The sequence below is a fragment of the Leptopilina heterotoma genome, unplaced genomic scaffold, assembly GCF_015476425.1.
Source record: "Leptopilina heterotoma isolate Lh14 unplaced genomic scaffold, ASM1547642v1 Lhet_103, whole genome shotgun sequence".
Classification (NCBI taxonomy): domain Eukaryota; kingdom Metazoa; phylum Arthropoda; class Insecta; order Hymenoptera; family Figitidae; genus Leptopilina; species Leptopilina heterotoma.
The window spans coordinates 782,046-801,742 of record NW_025110818.1 but is presented as its reverse complement, the minus strand read 5'-3'; the positions used below and the strand labels follow the sequence as shown (position 1 = coordinate 801,742).

The window sequence follows — 19,697 nt, the reverse complement described above, 5'->3', positions numbered from 1 at the left end:
AAATTTTAATAATAAACATCGTAATTTCTACTAATTTATCAGTAAAATTTACTAATTCAAATGCAAAAATTTAGTCACTACTAATTCAAATTAGTAAACATTTTTAATAATTTAAATTTGGACAGTTGACATGAATGAAATAAATTTGTTTTGTTTATATTTATTTCTTTGAAAAAATAAAATTAAATAAAGAAAATATATGTTAAATTAATTAATAATTCTGAATCAGAAAAATTTTTCTAATTTAATTAAATATAAATGATAATTCTTTTCTTTGTTTGATTGAAGAAATTTGAATTAAATTAATTAAAGCACTGGCCACTGGTCAAAAATTGATTAAATTGATTGTTTGATTGAAGAAATTTGAATTAAATTAATTAAAGCACTGGTCAAAAATTGATTATTTTTATATAATAAAAACTTGAAGAACAATAATTTTTAATAAAAATTAATTCTCTTTCTGTATTTTTACTCAAAAATTTATAAACATGACCTAAAATTTGTTGCTTCTTATCTTTCTTTGGAACTCGCCACTAATTGTAGGTAATATTTTTAATTATTATTTACTATATAAAAAATGTTTGAATTTTTAATAAAAAAGTTTACGTAAAAAAATTGTTGTTGTTATTATTAATTATTATTATTATAAAAAACTTCTGAACCTTTCGATAAATATTCTCTCCGAGAGAACTCTCGTTACGAGAATAAAGATTCGAAACACTAAAATATTAATTCTTTTTAGCGCGCACGTGAAAATTTTTTAACATGTATATTGTATGCAAGAATGTTATGTAACAGAGAAAAAATGCTTATATTGCATTCCAAAGACAAAATTTAGCAATCTATACATATATACATACGTATAATTATTACAATGCAAATCGAGGTCATGACCACAATTATAATACATATTTTATAATTGTAAGCGACCTCAAATTATTATAATACATTATAATTATTTTCATATAAGGCAGATTTATATATCTTAGGCAGATTCAATTAATTCAAGAATATGAAGAAAAAAAGCATCATTTTCTTTATAAAAAAATTTTATTTTTTAGTATTAGTTTCAAAAGAGATTCTTGATTATATTTCAACTGTTTACAATTTCCTTAAGTCGGAAGCAAAGTGCGCGTACAAGAATGTATCATTGTTTATTGTTTATGTAAAAAGTTTATTTATTGCAAAACTTTATTCTTTAATTTATGAGTCATGTTTCTTTTTTTAATAAAACTCGCGAATCCGCGTTGATTTTTATATTATATATATATAGAAATTAATTAATTATTAAATTATCTAATAATTATATTTACTTTTTGATTGTAAATCTGTAAATATTATTTAAAACTTTTCTAAATATGCAACAAAAGTTTATTTAGAAATTTGAATACGTCTGACTAAAAATTTCTCTTCTATACTAATATTTATACAAACATAATTGCATGCAGATTAATATTGACAAAACAATATATAAATATTTTTAATTTTTTACTATCTTTACTTTTTAAAATATATTTATTTGTTTATTTATTTATTTAGAAATATACATTGATTTTTCTTTGCTATTCTTGTTTTTTCTTATTTTTTTATGTTATTAATTTGAAAACAATAAACAGAGTATAATAATAAATAAAATATGTAAAATATAATACAATTCATTGATTCAAATAAAAATTATTTGATTCAAGAAAATATTTATTTGACTCAAGTAAATAACCTCAAATTTTTTGCTTCTTAGGTATACCTTTCTTCGGAGCGCGACACAAATTTAAATTATTAAAAATTTTTACTAATTTGAATTAGTGACTGAATATTTGCATTTGATTTAGTAAATGTTACTGAGAAATTAGTAGAAATTAGTATTTATTATTAAAATTTTTAATTTTGGTAAAATAGTAATTTCTACAAATATATTATTAAAATTTTACTAAAATAGTAATTTCTACTAAGTTATCAATAAATATTTACTAAAATAGTAATTTCTACAAATTTATTAGTAAAATTTTACTAAAATGGTAGTTTCTACTAATTTATTAGTAGAATTTTACTAATAAATAATAATTTCTATTAATTTATTAGTAAAATTTACTAATTCAAAAACCAAAAAAAAGTCAATCACTAATTCAAATTAGTAAACGTTTTTACTAATTCAAATTTAAAGAGTAACAAATTATTTTTCTATTAGCAAAATAAATATATTTACTTTCGTCAATTTTTATTTTAATCAATATTATTCAAATTTGTATTTTTATAGCTTTAAATTCTGAAATATTGATTCAAATGCAATTTAATTCAATTAAAAAGTATTTGATTCAAGACAAATTTTTTTAATTCTCGAAATGGTAATAATTTTTACTTTTTTGAATTATTATTGTCTGATTTTTTGCTGTTGAATTAGTAATTTTACTAAAAAATTGTTAGAAATTACTATTTATTAGTAAAATTTACTAATTCAAAAGCAAAAAGTCAAGAATGCAAATTAGTAAAAATTACTATTTTTATTAATAAAATTTACTAATTCGAAAGAAAAAGGTGAATTAATTAATTTTTAATTAGTAATTTTACTAAAAAATTATTAGAAATTACTATATTAATTAGTCAAATTTACAATAATTCCAGTTCTAATTAAAAAATGCTTCAATTAATATGAATCGTATTATTTTTGAAAAAATAATTTCAAAAAGCGATACAAAAATATCAAATTTCTTTCGCAAGTAGTTTAAGTAAATTATAGTCAGACTTATTTTAATTATATATACATTCTTATAGAAGTACAATTATAATTTCAATTTTTAGTCACTTGTATGTTAATGACAACAAATTAAAAAATAAAACAAATTACACAAATATTTTAATAAACTATTATACTATTAATTAACAAATAAATGTATGTAAATAATTTGCGGATATAAATTTTCTTCCTTCGGTACATTTAGGGGGAAAAAAAATTGATAAAATATAAAACCACAAGTGCGGGAAAAACTGGTAACTTTTTATTCTTTTCTTTTTGAAATAAAATATATTTTATATATATATAAAGTGGGGAACGGAAATGGTCACCATGTTGGGGCGGCTTGGCGTTTTATAAGCTCACTGTTCATTGGTGAACGTCACAAGCGGGAATATTGACTGGGAAATGTTTGTACCAGCCCAACAAGGGTTTCTCAACTCGATTTCACGGCGAACGATAAATATTCTACACGTTTATATATTTTATCTATAAATTCAATATTAATTTTATTTCTTTTTTGAGTAAAATATATTAATTTTTTTAATTATAATATTATATTATTATACACGTGAATTATATTAAACAATCACAAAAATTAAATTCATCACTGTTCCACTGAACATAATATACTGTATAACATAATATATTGTATCAATATATTAGTAGATATTAATTATTAAATAATAATTAAATAATTATTATTATGTATTTATTAATTTTATTTATTCAGGACATTTGAGTCTATATAATAGGCTTTTTTATTTCATTTTTATTTACTTTTATATTTATTACTTATCTTTTATTTATTTTTATTTAATAGGCGCATTTGACTCGAATAACCGATTACTTGAGTCTTTTATCAATTTATTAAATATTTACTTGAATCAAATAATTTTTATTTTAATTAATTTTTTAGTTTAATCAATTAAATGATTTATTTGCTTCAAATATTGAAATTATTGATTCAAATATACAATTTAATTGACTCGAAAAAAAATTATTTGATTCAAGTATAATTATATTTATTCGATAACAGACAAATAATTGTTAAATCAAATAAATTTTTTTCAGTGTGATTATAATTAGTAATATATTAATCTACAGTGTTATTATTATATATATTATTACAATATATGTATATCGTTATATTAAATTTATAATAATAAATAATACAGAAAAAATGTATTCGATTCAAATAAACGATTACTTGCGTTGGTTATCAAATATATAATTATATATTTGATTTATATATATTTACTATATAATTATATAGAAAAATTGTGCGATTATTACGCGCGGCGACATGAATTTTTTTTTATTCTAAGAAAAAAAAATTCGCGTAGGAAATAAAAAGAAAAAAAGGAGGAATTATACCGTCATTTCGCCAGACCGGATATTTTTCATTTAGTACACACACATATGTATATATGTATATAGTGTATAATGGTTAAATACTTGAGTGAACGAACTGTTGTATTGCTAATATAACAAGGTATTGTTAGAGAATCACAATGACCATGTTTGCCAACATACCTGTTCGATTGTTCAATTGTTTCTCTTTTTATCGTTTCAACATTATTGTTGATGCTCACACCACACGGAATTATACTAAATAGATAATTATGCTCACTTTCCTCTCCACTATTTTATTTTTTTTATATTTACTCTCTCTATATTATATTTTGCCGAACGACGACGTTTCATTATAGCTAATTGATATTTAATTTTTAATTATGAAAACTTAATTTTAATGAAATAAACATAATTAATTAATTATAATTAATTAATTACAGTCTTCACACTCGATAATTAATTTTAAAAAAGTATCAAAAAGTAGCTTTAATTCTGAGAAAAAGTAGGATTGTTATACGTTGACAAAAGGATTGGTAATATAGAACTAACAAAATTTTATTTTGTTTTCTAAACAATTCAAATTTTTTCTAATAACAATAAATCTGTTGATGTAACAAAAAATTTTGTAACAACGACAAACGAAATTTGTTAGTTCTATATATTAACAATTCTTTTTTCTCTGTGCGTAAAATTTGATTATTTCTAAAAAATCGTACTATAACGGTTTAAATATTCAATTATTATCTAAACTTTCAACTAAACTTCGTTTTTAAATCAATTATTTATTATTAAAAAGTTCCACTGAAATTCAATTAATTAAATGCAAAAATAAATAATATATTAAATAATTGAATGATTCTCAAAAATTTAATTCTTATAAAAAATTTATCAATTTCTTAAAAAATGACTGAATTTTTGGGAAGAGTTTTATTTTTTTTTTTTTTCAAATAATTTAATTCTCGTGAAAATTTTTATTATTTGGGAAAATAATTGAAGAATTGTAAAGAATTAAAGAATTTATCAATTTTTTTTATAATTGAATTTCTGAGAAGACTTTTATTTAATTCTTTTTAAATAATTGAATTCTCTTAAAAATTTTTATTATTTGGGAAAATAATTGAATAATTATGAAAAATTAATGAATTTATCAATCTTTTTTAAAAAATAATTTAATTTCTAAGAAGAATTGTCTTATTTATAAAAATAATTAAATTTCTAAGAATAATTTTATTTAATTTTTTTTCAAATAATTGAATTCTCGTGAAAAATTTTATTATTTGGGAAAATAATTGAATAATTGTGAAGAATTAAAGAAATTATCAATTTTTTTTAATAATTAAATTTCTTATAAGAATTATATTATTTATGAAAATAATTGAATTTCTGAGAAGAATTTTATTTAATTCTTCTTAAATAATTGAATTCTCTTGAAAATTTTTATTATTTGGGAAAATAATTGAATAATTGTGAAGAATTAAAGAATTTATCAATTTTTTTTAAAAAATAATTTAATTTCTAAGAAGAATTGTCTTATTTATCAAAATAATTGAATTTTTAAGAATAATTTTATTTAATTCTTTTTAAAAAATTGAATTCTTGTGAAAAATTTTATTATTAGAGAAAATAATTGAATAATTATGAAGAGTTAAATAATTTATCAATTTTGTTTTTAAATAATTTAATTTCTAAGAAGAATTGTCTTATTTATAAAAATAATTTAATTTTTGCGAAGAATTTTAATTAATTTTGTTTTAAATAATTGAATTCTCTTGAAAATTTTTATTATTTGGGAAAATAATTGAATAATTGTGAAGAATTATATTAAAGAATTTATCTTTTTTTTAAAATAATTGAATTTCTGAGAAGAATTTTATTTCTTTTTAAATAATTGAATTCTTGTGAAAAAATTTTATTATTTGGGAAAATAATTGAATTCTTGTGAAGAATTTTATGAAAGTTTTTAAAAGTAATAAAAGAGCAAGATTATTTACCTATATATAAAATTTTTCATAAAAATAAATCCTTTACTAAACAATTATAAAAAATATTTATACTGAGTACAGTAAATAATTTTTATTTATTATATCAAAATAAATTGTATTTTGTCTTTTTCATGTTTTCCACTTTTCATTAAGTCTAATTTTTTGTTTTTTTAATATTAAAATTACCACTGAAAATTTTTGAAATTCAACTTCAAAAACTTAATATTCAAATACTATTTTACAGTGGATACAGTGGATATAATAATAATAATTATTATTTAATATTTCATCTATTTTCCCTGAATTATTAAAAAAAATTGTTATTTTTCAAATATAATAATTATTTTTATTATTATTATTATATTTTTAATTTATGATTTTAATTTGTAATCGAATTTTTAAAGTAAATTTAATATAATAATTAGAATAGTATATTTTTTAAAAATCAATAATAAAAATAGTTGCAAATTTAATTTTTCTAACTTAAAAAAATTTGACGTCTTTTCAAGTTTTTTGTTCTAGAAAATCTAAAAAAAACCCTGCATATTTATTTCCTATATAGAAAACTTTGGAAAAAATCCACAAAGTAAAAAGTTATAAAAATAACTCCCTAATATATACAAAATGAGCAAAATGTTTTATTTTTTCCTTTTTCAGGTATTTCAACACCTCTTTTTCGAGCAAGCAGTAAATAAGTGTAACTAAATTACTTGTTTATTCGTACGTATTGTATATTGTAAATAAAAAAGAAAGTTGAACATTATATTTGCAAAAATAGACATTTTTCAATATATATACACTGAAAAGTATATGTATATATATATATATAGTGGTATATACACTGAAAAGTAAATGTTTCATGGTATATATACATGTATATTAACGCCGTAAGGAAATAAGATACCCTGTTATGATTGAGGAATGTCAAAGCAATCTTGTGGACTTGAACAAGGGACTTCTCTTCCTAGCTTTAAACTCATATATACCTTCGACTTGGGCAATAAGTTTTCTTCATTTTTTACTACCGTTTTATGAGCATTTTTTGTCGCGGTCAAGCGAGACACGAACGATTATTACCAGCCGGTCACGTCCCATATAAACAAGTCTCAAATTCTCCTCTATGGAGCGTATGTTTCTTTCTCCCCCTACATAAATTAAGTAGTCGAGAATACCAAAATATATTCTCTTAACAAAATGCTAATTCGCTTTTTACAAACTTCTACAATTCGAAAATATTGTCGAAAAATTGTGGATAACAATTACTAATTGTCATGTAAGCATAACAAAAAGGCGCGACGCGAAATTGTTGTACGAGAAAAAGAAAAGTAAAAAAAAGAAAACTACGTATACGGAAAAACGTTGTTTAATTAAATAATTATGCTTTAGATTAACGAAAATACCTTTTTTCTCTCACTTGACTGGTTATTAGTTACTTTTTTCCTTTTCCTTCTCTTCCTTGTTGACATTTTGGTACTTTTGATCCTGATCCTCTCGATACGACGGTTGGCCATAAACTAACTGAATAGTTGTCGCACCTGTGGAAATAGAGAAAAAAAATGTTGATTAAATGAATAAAAAAAGCTTTGTTTCATTCACTTGATTGGGAATTAGTTCCTTTTTTCCTTTTTCTTTTGCGCCATTTTGACGATTTTGGCACGAGGCCATAAACTAAGTAAAGAACATAGATGGCACACTACGTCAATTTGTTAATACGAAGTAAAAAGTTTGTTATAAAATCACCTTTATAAACAAAAAGAAAGTTTTCAAATTATAATTTCTGTATGATTGTTCAAAATACCTAAAATCTTATTAAATAACCATTTTTTTGTTTGTAATAATATAATAACTTGTTTATAATAAATGTTTTGCATTAACATCATAATTATCGTTGCGAAACATTTTCGCAATTTTTGAAAAACCCGCCCTAAGTGTCAATTCTCCCCTGGCGGGAAAAAAGCGAACTTCTCAATAATAGTTCAGAAACTATTAACCAACCTTTATACTTCAATGAAAACAATGTTTACAATTGTAAACAACCCGAAACTTTCATGAAAATAGATGATCGGGATTCCCGATTCAATAGTAAAGTTGGAATTCGTGAAAATACCATGAAAATAACCTATAGTTTATGGTTGAACTTTAAAAAATAACATTGCTAACAAAACGAGGGATGTCCCGTTCTACAAAATTCATTTAACAAAGTGAATTGATTCATTATAAAACAATAAAGAACATTTTTCTTAATGCCAGAACATAATCAAATGAAGATAATTATATTGTCAATAAGAAAAAACGGCTAAAAATGGAGAAAAATAATTGACAAACTCTTTGTTTATGGAGCGTGTATTTTGAGGTTATCCTCATTGTAATTACCCCCTTTGTATCAAACGGAAAGGAAACGACAATTCTAAGAAATAGTAAGTTAATTTTAACTAAAATTGAAATTTTTATTTTAAGAAGTAATTCCTTTCTTTATTTTTAGAAAAAAATGGACTCCTTGGAGCCAACACCTCCGAAAGTGAGACGTATAAACAAACATGCGGCAATGCACGTTTCGGAATGTGTTCGAGAATTTAAATTACCTGTACATTTTCCTGGTTTGGTATCGGGTCATAAACCAGTATCCAAAGAACATACAATAACGCCATCGATGACAGTGTTAAAAACTATCGAAACCGAACCACAAACAATCGACGTGGGAAAGAAAATAAGTAAAGGAAAAAACGTTCAACTAGTCGAGTGTACGGATAAAAAAGTAATTCATCAAATTTCTTCCGACAAAGTTTTAAGTGGAACGAACCGAAGTCTCTCATCGCCAAATTCATCAAAAATTAAAACACTGACAAATCCGATGTCAAATTCTCTAGCAATCAATTACAATGGTGTCAGTAAATTAAAAACACTAAAATTAAAAAGTCCGGATGGGAAAGATCTCGGTGAATTTCAAGTCGAACTCCTTGACTTTAAGAATCAAGTGCAAAAAAGAAAATTAATTACCATCCCCACAAGTGCTTTAACCTCGAAAGATGATTCGGATAATATTGTCACAAGTACACAAAACGATCCAATTGTTTCTTATTCAATGAAAGATGTTCAATATCCAGGTTCAATTTACCAAGAACCAAGAATTGATAAATTAGAAAACGATTTGTCAAGTAAAGTGAAAATAATTAGCAACGTCTCATTAAATAAACTCCCAGCTGACGATCTCTCGAAAATAATTCAAGGCAAACAAATGATCAAGACAATATTTTCCAATACACCCTTCGAACCACCGACAATAAGTACAAAACATTTACATCCAACGGATGAGAATTCAAAAAAATTACTCTATCTCAAACCCGAGGAGCATCCTTATTTGAAAAGTATCACAAAAACAGGTAAACCCATTTCTCTAAAACCAGTGAAATTAAAATCTTTAACTCTCAATTTAAAACCAAGTGAAATCAACGATCCAAATTTTACCAGTGGTTTGTCGGGTTATAAAAATGGCGATATGGACGAGGACTGTGAAGATGAATTGGAAAATGAAAAAATTGATTCACCGAAAAATGAGAGTGAACAACAACAGCCAAAACGTGAATGGAAAAAACTCGAGTACACATTGACGAAAAAAAATGTTATGGTAATGTTACCGAAAGTTTCTTCAAATAAGAAATTAATGACAAATCGACGACAATCATCCGAGAGCAGTTTAACAACGAGTGAGGAAGATTTCACCAATTTGGAGTCAGATTCACCGAAACAGGGAAAATTGGCAAAAAGCGCCAAGGGGAAGAATTCGGACAAGAAGAGAAAGGAGAATTCCGAGGATGTTGAATTCAATCAATCGGTTGACATAAGTATCGTTGAAAGAGCCTTGGCTTCAGTGAAAGATAAAACATTACGCGATGAGGCTTTGAAAATTCTCGCCTCATGTAAATTGGGAATTGAACGACAAATTCCAATTCGTCCACCGTCGAATGAAATTTCAGTGCGTGATACAACAACACAAACGGATATTTTTGGTAATTTGGAACGTGAATGTGAGGAGTTTATTGAGGTGAAAAAAAGTGAGAAGGGAATCAAGAGAATAAACAAAATAATGAGAGACGGTACAATTGCTTTTAAATCATTGAATTCTATTGTTAATCCAATAAAGCAGTATGAGGAGGAGAATAATTTTTCATCGCAATTGGATAAAATGATTATGGAGTTGGATATTGATTCAAATGATAAGCAGGAGATGACGAAAATTAAAAATGTCCTCGAGAGGCCAATTCAAAGTGTTGAGAAAATGAATCGTGTACAGATGCAAATTATTAATGATATCAAATCATTGGAGATTTGTGATGAGGATGGATTCACGGGACTTCACAAGGCGATTGTTCGAGATGATATTAAAGCTGTCAAGAGATTGTTGATGATTCTCCCGATGACCAAGAATAATATTGACGCCAAGAGTTACGATAATAAAGTAAGTTTTTTCTATTTTAATAATATTTTTATTTTTATTTGCCTTTTTATTTTTTTTTTTAATTTTTATCTTAATTTAACGGTGGGTGAAGTTCACGTCGTTTAATGATAAACGTTCGTAAGAAAATACTTTTTACCCAGAAAACAATATTTTTTGTTCACAAATTTTTATTTTCTAAATTCTTGATTAAAAAAAACTGAACAAAGTTTTTTTAAAACTAAATTTGCAGGTAAAATACTTTTTTCTAAATTGTTGATTAAAAAAAAAACTGAGAAAGTTTTTTTTTAAACTAATATTTGCAGGAAAAATACTTTTTATAATTTAATTAAAGTTTGTCACGAGGAAATTAATTTTGCTTCTAATTTGTCAGACGAGTTTGGAATTGGCAATGAAAATGGATGCTGATCCGGAAATTGTAAATTGTTTATTGGAAGCTGGAGCGAAACCAACATCAGAGGAGGTGGGATACGATTCAGCTTTATTAATTGCCTGTAAAAATTCTTCTCCACTTTTACCTCAACTGATAAAATATGCCTGCAAGACTGCTTTGGATTCGATGGATGTCGAAGGTATATAAAGAAATTCAAAATAACTAAAATAATAATCATTTAACATTTTTGTTTTGATTTCTAAAAGTAAATTCAGGATTTCTACAAGTCGGGGAAAAATTGAAAAATGAAAAAAAACTGAATTGTCATTGAATTCTATTTTGCTTCATAGTTCATTGTTTGATCATGGAATTCCCATGCAAATGGGAAATTCCAAATTTATAAAAAGAAATTTCTATTTTATTGTTATTTATTTTTATTTATTTGTATTTCAATAGAACATTTAATTAACTGATTTCATATTTATCTGGATTTTTGTTTCATCGAATATTTTTACAAAAGATTATCTAGATTATCAAATATTTATTTAGCATAATTTCCATTCAACAGGATTTGTAGTTATCAAAAATTCTTATAATTCGAAAATTCTATCAAAATTTAATAAAAATTGTATTGAAAATAATTAAATTCCCGAGAAGAATGTTATTAATTGGGAAAATAATTGAATATTCAAAATCATTGAATTCTTTAGAGAAATTTTATTATTTATGAAGAGATTTAAATTATTTCCTAGAATTTTATTAAAATTTATGATAATAATTGAAATCATGCGAAGAAATTAAGTATTTATGAAAGTAATTGAAATTATTAAACTAAGAAATTTATTAAAATATTGAAAATAATTGTATTTCTGCAAAGAATTATTACCTATTTATTAAAATCGTTAAAAATAATTTAATTTTTTCAAAATATATAAACAAATTTTTTGAAATTAAATGATTTGTTTCGTAGAAATTCATTAAAGTTTTTGAATATAATTGAATTCTTTCTTGAAATTTTACTATAATTTATAAAAATATCTGAAATCTTGCAAAAAAATGTATTATTTATGAAAATATCTGAATTCTTGCAACAAATTTTATTTTTTATGAAAATATTTGATTTTAAAAATAATTGAATTCTTTAAAAAAACTTTACTATTTATGAAAATATTTAATTTCTTGGAAAGAATTTTTTTTTAATTTATGAAAATAATTGAATTTCCACGAAGAATTTTACTATTTCTGAAAATAATTGAATTCTTGCAAAGAATTTTACTATCTTTGAAGATATTTGATAATTGAATTCTTTAGAGATAGTATTCTAATGAAAATATTTGATTTTTTAGAAGAATTTTATTGAAATTTATGAGAATAATTGAATTCTTGTCAAAGATTTTATCGAATTTTTCAAAATATTTGAATTCTTGTGGAGAATTTTACTATTTATGAAAATATTTGATTTTTTGTGAAGAATATGATTGCAATTTATGAAAATAATTGAATTCCTACAATGAATTTTATATATTTATTAAAATAGTTGAATTCTTGCAATAATTTTGTTATTTTTAGAAATAAATCATTTTTGTTAAGTATTTATTTAAATAAATTCTTTGAAATTAATTGATTTGTTTTGAAAATTCAAAAAAAAAATTTTTTAATTATTTGAATTCTTTAGAGAAATTTTATTATTTAAGAAAATTATAATTGAATTGTCTCAGAGAATTTTATTAACATTTATAAAAATAATAGAATTCTTCCAAAGAATTTGATTAAAATTGTATTGAAAATAATTGAATTCTTGCTACGAATTAAATAAAAATTATAATAAAAAATGGAATAAATCGATGTTTGGCTAATTAAAAATTGGAGTAAATAGAAATTCTGATAAATAAAAATTGTGATGAATACAAATTCCATTAAATAAAAATTCGATATAGCGAAATTTTTCATTAATTTTGAATTAGATGGAAAGAAAATTTCGCTGAGTAAAAAATTCGGTCTCGAAAAAATTATAGAAATTTGCCGAGGAAGAATTTTCAGAAATTCACTTCAATTAATTGATTAAATGAATTAAATTAATTAATAATTTTTATTATAATATTATTCGTCCCTGTAAATAATCGCAATGATCTTAAAATTTTCAGGATTTGGCGCTATTCACATTTGTGCAGTACGAGGTAATTCAAATGCAATAAATTCCCTAATTGCCGCTGGGGCAAATATAAATTTACAAGATCTACGATCGGGAAGAACAGCATTGTTCCATGCAATTGAAAATGGACATATCGACCTGGCCCGTCACTTATTGGCATCAGGTGCAAAACCAAGTATTCGAAATAACGATGGACACACAATTTTACCACTTCTCGACGATCCGAAAACGCAAATATTAAAAAATATTGTTTTAAAAGCAATGAAGAGTCACTGAGAAGTAATTTTCTTCTGTTTTTTTTCTCTGTCTCGCTGTAAATTAAATTGTCTTCATTGTCTTTTAGAAATGATAATTTTTCCATAAATAGTTATAATTTATAATTATTTTTAAATGACAGTAATCTTAATTGGACGCAGAGGGAAAAAAATTAAAATTTTCCCAAAGCAACCAAAAGATTTGTAATCTTTTAAAAAAAAATGAAAATAGTTTCGTTATTTTTATTTTTTTTTTTTAAATTATTTGAAATTCAAAGACCTTTAGCAACTATATATGCGATATAAATGTGTTTCTTTTTTTTACACATATTTTTTTTTAGTCAATATATTTTTTATAGACAAAAACTTTTTAAGTTACATTTAAACTGAATGTACATTTTTTTTTTGTTCAAATCGAAATTGAATTATGATGGATTGCTTAAATTTACAAATTATTTTTACAAATATTTTGAAAATACCTTCTATTTTCAATTTATTTAAAGAAAAAACATTGGACCATATTTTTGATAAAATTTTGAAAGCATTATTATAATTTTGCTTAAATTTTTAGTATTATGTTAACTATAGGCATGTTAATTATGACTAATTCGTTTTGATTATTTGTGTAACATTCGCATAATTTTTTGTAGTATTTTTTTCTTTGCTCCTTTTTTTTGAAAATATAAAAATAAAAAATCGTAATAAATTTTGTTGAATTGATAACAAAATTTATTTATTAAAAAGTAATACGAATAAAATTGTGAATAGATTTGTAAATTTAGTGAAAAATATTCTGGAAAGAAAAAATAAGTTACCTGTAATTAAATATAAAATAAATAATTACGTATACGTGTTACTTATAAATGAACAGGAAATCAATTTATATTTTGATATTTTGTTTTCAATTTATCAATGCAGTAGTGAAACAAGAAAATTTTCTTTTCGCAAACGATTTCGATTATTTTGGTATTATTTTTCTTCTTAATGTTTAGAAAATGAAAAAAAAAATGTTATAATATACAAGTAATTGTAATTATTCATTGTATAAAAATTACAATTTTTATATATAGAAACTTTACTACTATTGAAATAAAAATGTAATTATTCATTGATAAAAATTATTATTCTTAAAAATTATTATCATTATTATTTGTTCTTTAGAAAAATAAGTTTTTCGATAATTTTTAACTATTTTAAACTCCAGGACTCATATTTTAGGTGTTTACTTATAAAATCGAAATATTTAATTATTATAATTAATTTATATTTAATTTTTTTAAAGGACAAGCGGGAAAAATTGAATAAAAATTGTCCCTCTTGTGGCGATTGTCAGAAATGAAAATCGAGCAGAAAACAATATGTACGTCAACTTTGGTGTTATTGATTAGATTAATTAGAAATATTGTCCTATTTTGCGAAGTTATGGAAAGATTTGATATTTAATTATCAGCAGGAATAAAAGGACAATCGATTAGATACGAAAAAATTATCTTTTAGTTGTAAAACAAGTAAGTGCGTTTGATTTTATTTTATTTTCGAACATAACCTATATTTGTCATTTTTTTCTTATTTTTACCTTTCCTGAGTGTTTGGAGTTATTTTATTCGAATATTAAATCAATTTTACTAATTATGTCACTTTTTTTACTTTAAATAAAAAGCTTTCAACCTTCTTTTAAGTTTTAAATTCTTCTTTTGGAAAATTTGACAGTTTTTCGAAATCCAATTTTTGTTTTGATTTTGACACTGAATAAACATTTCTTTAATTTTATGAAGCATGAATAAAAAACTTACTTTATAATAAAATGTCCTTAATTACTTTAATTGAACTAATAGTTTAATCAATACTTTAATTAATTCGTAATTAAATTACGAAATTTTCTTGATTTCCTTTCCTCTTTTTCTTATTGAACAGAATGATCAGAATTCATTGTTTTCGTAAAGATTCAAAGAAAATTCCATAAAATTAATTTAAAAAAAAGAAAATTGAAAGAACTGCCAAATAAAGAATTGTCAGTTTCTTTAATTTCCTTTGTTTCTTTTTCTTATTTTAAAAAATTCATTGTTTTAATTGAATTTCTACGAAGAATATAATTATTTCTAAAAATAATTGAATTCTTGCAAAAAATTTTAGTTTTTATAAAAATAATTGAATTCTGGCAAAGAATTCTTTTGAAATTTGTGGAAATAATTGAATTCTTTAGAAAAATGTTATTATTTATGAAAATATTTGATTTTTTGCGAAGAAATTGATTATTTCTGAAAATAATTGAATTCTAGCGAAGAAATCTGTTAAAATTTTTGAAAATAATTCAATTCTTTATAGAAATTTTATAATGTATGAAAATATTTTATTTTTAGTGAAAAAATCTTTATAAACTAAAAAAATAATTGAATTCTTGTTAAAATATTTTAAAAAATTGAATTCTTTCAAGGAATTTTATTATAATTTTTTGTCTTTGTAGATTAAAAGAAAAAATGCCAGAAGAAGAGGATATTTCGGCTTCGGTCCGCATGACGAATGATGATTTTCGAAAATTACTGATGACACCAAGAGCTTCGGCTCCATCGTCGACACCAGCATCGGTTCCTGGCACAATTCGCGATGCAAGTGCAAAAACAGCGCAAACACCGAATATCAGTGGCAATAATCGCGGTGAACTTCGTCGAAAGAAGAAGAGTTTTTATGCGAAACTAAAGAAACAAGAGGAAGATAAAATGGCTGAATTAGCGGAAAAATATCGTGACAGAGCAAAGGAACGACGTTCGGGTGTCAGTCAGGATTATCAACCAGAAGATCCAATGAATACAACAAGTGCTTATCGAGCCGTTGCTCCTGATATACAATCAGGAATGGACGCTGCCGAGCGACGTCGTGAAATGATTCAAAATTCAAAATTCTTGGGTGGTGACATGGAACACACTCATTTAGTGAAGGGTCTCGATTTTGCCCTCTTGCAAAAGGTTTCTTTTTACAATTATTAGAAAATTTGTATTTCATATAGTTTTCATTTTTTTTTTGTATTCCAGGGTTGCCACAGGAATTTTTTTTATCAAAAAGACATGCTGGAAAAATAACATTGATACCAAAAATAATTCTGTATTTTTTGTGTCGAAAACTATTTTTTTCACTTGATATTCTATTTCTGAAAATAATTAAAATGTTTAATAATTATATTTTAGAATAACATTCTTAAAATTATAAATACTTAATTTGGAAAAGAATTCTATTGGCAATTTTCAGAAATAATTGAATTTCAAAAGTTTTTTTTAAAGCAAAAATTTAACGAAAGAATTAACAGCAATTAAATATTCATTCAAAAAACTATTTAATTTTGACATATTTTCATTTAAAATTATGTAAAAGATTAACTTTTAAAAATTTAAACTCAGTTTTTCAAAGATAATGGAACTTTTAAAAAAGTTTAATAATAAATTATCAAATTCATTAAAATTTTGTAAAATCAAATTAAAAATAAGTGAATTTGTTAAAGATTTAAATTAGTTTTAAAAAATTTATTTATTACAATAATAGAATTTTTAAGGAATTCTACTAGTATTTTAACAAATAATTGAATTCTTTCGAAGAATTTCGTATAAATTAAATTAAAAATAAATAAATAATTATTCCTGCGATTAATGTTAGTATTTAAAAAACTAATTGTATTCTAGTGAAGAATTTTCTTAAAATTTATTAAAAATAATTGAATTTTGGCAAATGATTTTATTGAATTTTTATAAATAATTGAATTCTTTAAAAAAATAATACTAATTATAAAAATAGTTGATTTTTTGTAAAGAATTTTATTGAAACTTATGAGAATAATTGATTTCTTGCGAAGGATTTTATAATTTATGAAAATTATTAATTTTTTGCGAAGAATTTTGTTATTTATAAAAATAATTAAATTCTTACGAAGAATTTTATTATTTATGGAAATAATTGAATTCTAGCGAAGGAATTTATTAAATTTTTAAAAATAATTGAATTCTTTACAGAAATTTTAATATTTATGAAAATAATTGAAATTCCACGAAGTATTTTATTGTTTCTAAAAATAATTGAATTCTTACGGAGGATTTTCTTGAATTTAAAATATAATTGATTTTCTTTCAAAAATTTAACTACTTATGAAAATAATTGAATTCTTGTGAAGAATTTTATAGAATTCTAAAAATAAGTGAATTCTAACGATGAATTCTGTTAAAGTTTTTGAAAAGAATTGAATTGTCACAAAAAATTTTATTATTTATAAAAATATTTGAATTTTTTGCGAAGAATTTTATTAAAATTTTTGTAAATAATTGAATTATAGCGAAGAATTCTGTTAAAATTTATCAAAATAATTGAATTGAATTTTAATAAAATTTTTGAAAATAATAAAATTGAATTCTTGTCGAGAATTTTATTAGAATTTTTTAAAAATAATTGAATTCTTTCGAAGAATTTTTAAAATATTTCTGAAAATAATAAATAAATATTAATAGCTAAAAATATCTGGGAAACGTCAAAATTTTATCTAGAAGTTAAAGAAAAGTCATGGAAATACGAATTGAATTTGTATAGGCAACCCTGCATTGTTTCTTTCTTATATGTATCTTCTTTTAACAAAAATATTATTTTTTTTAATTTAATTTTTTATTTCTAATTTGTCTACTTCTAATTATTATCTTTGATTTATAATCTTCAATTTGCTATTTCCAGGTGCGGAGTGAAATAAAAAATAAAGAACTAGAACAGGAGCAAGAAATGGAGAGACTAGTGAAACCGAAAGAAGTGGTGAAGGAAGAGCAACCAAAGGAGGTGAAGAAAAAAGAGGACGAAATGCAATTTAAAACAAAAGTCGGTCGCAATATTTACAAAACAATAATGACAATGCGATCGAAGCAAATTGAACGCAATGAACTCTTTATCCCCGGTCGTATGGCCTACGTAATCGAATTGGACGACGAGAATGCGGAAGTTGACATTCCAACGACATTAATTCGCAGCAAGGCGGATGTGCCAACTGTCGATACAACTCCAACCCTAACGACGAACGACATAGTAATTAATAAATTAGCCCAAATATTGTCATATCTACGTCAAGGTAGTCGACACGGCAAAAAGGGAAAGAAAAAGGGTCGTCTCGACGACATGAACGAAATGGATATCGCGCCAAAACCACCGCAAGACGACAGTATTTACGGCGACATCGGCGATTATGTACCAACAATGGAGAAAAGTAGCAGTAGTAGTAGTTCACATCAAAAATCGAAAAAGAAATCAACCTATTTCGATAAGCCGCACGATTCCGAAATCGAGAGCGATAAACACAGTGCGCCGAGACTTCCAATGGCGATTGCACAAAGTATTGTCGGTACTTCGAGTCAGCAGGTGGAAATTTCAAAAGCTGGTTCGATATTGAGTAAATTTGCCACCGAACCGGAGGGCTATGCTGAATGTTATCCTGGTCTCGATGAAATGCAGGACGCGATTGATGACTCTGACGATGAAGTGGATTACACGAAAATGGATCTTGGCAATAAGAAGGGACCGATTGGAAGATGGGATTTCGATACACCGGAGGAGTACAGCGAGTATATGAATAATAAGGAGGCACTTCCGAAAGCGGCCTTTCAATATGGCGTGAAAATGGCTGATGGACGGCGAACGAGAAAATTCAATAAGGAAAAGAATGAAAAGGCCGAATTGGATCGTGAATGGCAGAAGATTCAGAATATTATGAATAAACGAAAACCATCGAGTAGCGCTGACTCTGCGCCTGAATTTAAAGTTCCGAGATATTAATTTTGCTAATTAATTCGAACGAGTTTCAAAATAATATTAATTTGCTAATTAATTCAAAACCGTGTTTCGAGATATTTGCAAATAGATTCAAATGATTTTCAAAATATTTGCAAATTGATTGAAACGATTTTAAAAATATTTGCAAATTGATTGAAACGAGTTTCAAAATATTTGCAAATTGGTTTAAACGAGTTTCAAACTATTTGCAAATTGATTCAAATGATTTTCAAAGTATTTTCAAATTGATTGAAACGAGTTTCAAACTATTTGCAAATTGATTCAAATGAGTTTCAAGATATTTGCAAATTACTTTGAATGAGTCTCAAAATATTTGCAATAATTGATTCAAATGATTTTCAAGATATTTGCAAATTGTTTCAAACCAGTTTCAAGATATTTGCAAATTGATTCAAACAAGTTTTAAAATATTTGCAAATTAATTCAAAAGGTAACTAAAGAAATTCACTAAATTAATTATTTTATAAATAATTATAACTATTATAATTAAACATTATGTTTGTTTAGATAGTAATTTCTAATCTCTTTTTTTTAGAATTTCGCATTCTAAATGTAAAAAATAAAATATGTTTCCTTGAAAAAAAATAGAAT

General features: G+C 23.8%; 3 protein-coding genes across 3 annotated transcripts in view; 2 read left to right on the top strand and 1 right to left on the bottom strand.

The window, feature by feature from the left end:
* The window catches only part of LOC122501066 (fork head domain transcription factor slp1-like), a 39,786-nt gene extending 32,090 nt beyond the window's left edge, over positions 1-7,696 (bottom strand). Inside the window, exon 1 of the mRNA XM_043610321.1 lies at positions 7,467-7,696. The gene's annotated coding sequence lies outside the window, so the exon portion shown is untranslated. The remainder of the gene's footprint in view (positions 1-7,466) is intronic.
* Positions 7,697-8,180: 484 nt separating this feature from the next.
* LOC122501059 lies at positions 8,181-13,734 on the top strand. The gene is made up of 4 exons (XM_043610301.1): positions 8,181-8,483; positions 8,549-10,522; positions 10,893-11,091; positions 13,037-13,734. The coding sequence occupies exons 2-4, from the start codon at positions 8,555-8,557 to the stop codon at positions 13,318-13,320; spliced, it is 2,451 nt and encodes an 816-aa protein (XP_043466236.1). The 5' UTR covers positions 8,181-8,483; positions 8,549-8,554; the 3' UTR covers positions 13,321-13,734.
* An 897-nt stretch (positions 13,735-14,631) lies between these two features.
* LOC122501053 (protein Red) lies at positions 14,632-19,604 on the top strand. The gene is made up of 3 exons (XM_043610287.1): positions 14,632-14,806; positions 15,763-16,261; positions 18,003-19,604. Exons 2-3 carry the CDS (start codon positions 15,776-15,778, stop codon positions 19,086-19,088), a joined length of 1,572 nt encoding a protein of 523 aa, XP_043466222.1. The 5' UTR covers positions 14,632-14,806; positions 15,763-15,775; the 3' UTR covers positions 19,089-19,604.
* The last annotated feature ends 93 nt before the right edge of the window (positions 19,605-19,697 follow it).

Coding starts and splice junctions, on each gene's coding strand:
- LOC122501059 (XM_043610301.1), top strand. CDS start 8,555: ATGGACTCCTTGGAGCCAACACCTCCGAAAGTGAGACGTATAAACAAA. Junction 10,523..10,892: donor CCAAGAGTTACGATAATAAA/GTAAGTTTTTTC, acceptor CTAATTTGTCAG/ACGAGTTTGGAATTGGCAAT. Junction 11,092..13,036: donor GGATTCGATGGATGTCGAAG/GTATATAAAGAA, acceptor TAAAATTTTCAG/GATTTGGCGCTATTCACATT.
- LOC122501053 (XM_043610287.1), top strand. CDS start 15,776: ATGCCAGAAGAAGAGGATATTTCGGCTTCGGTCCGCATGACGAATGAT. Junction 16,262..18,002: donor ATTTTGCCCTCTTGCAAAAG/GTTTCTTTTTAC, acceptor TGCTATTTCCAG/GTGCGGAGTGAAATAAAAAA.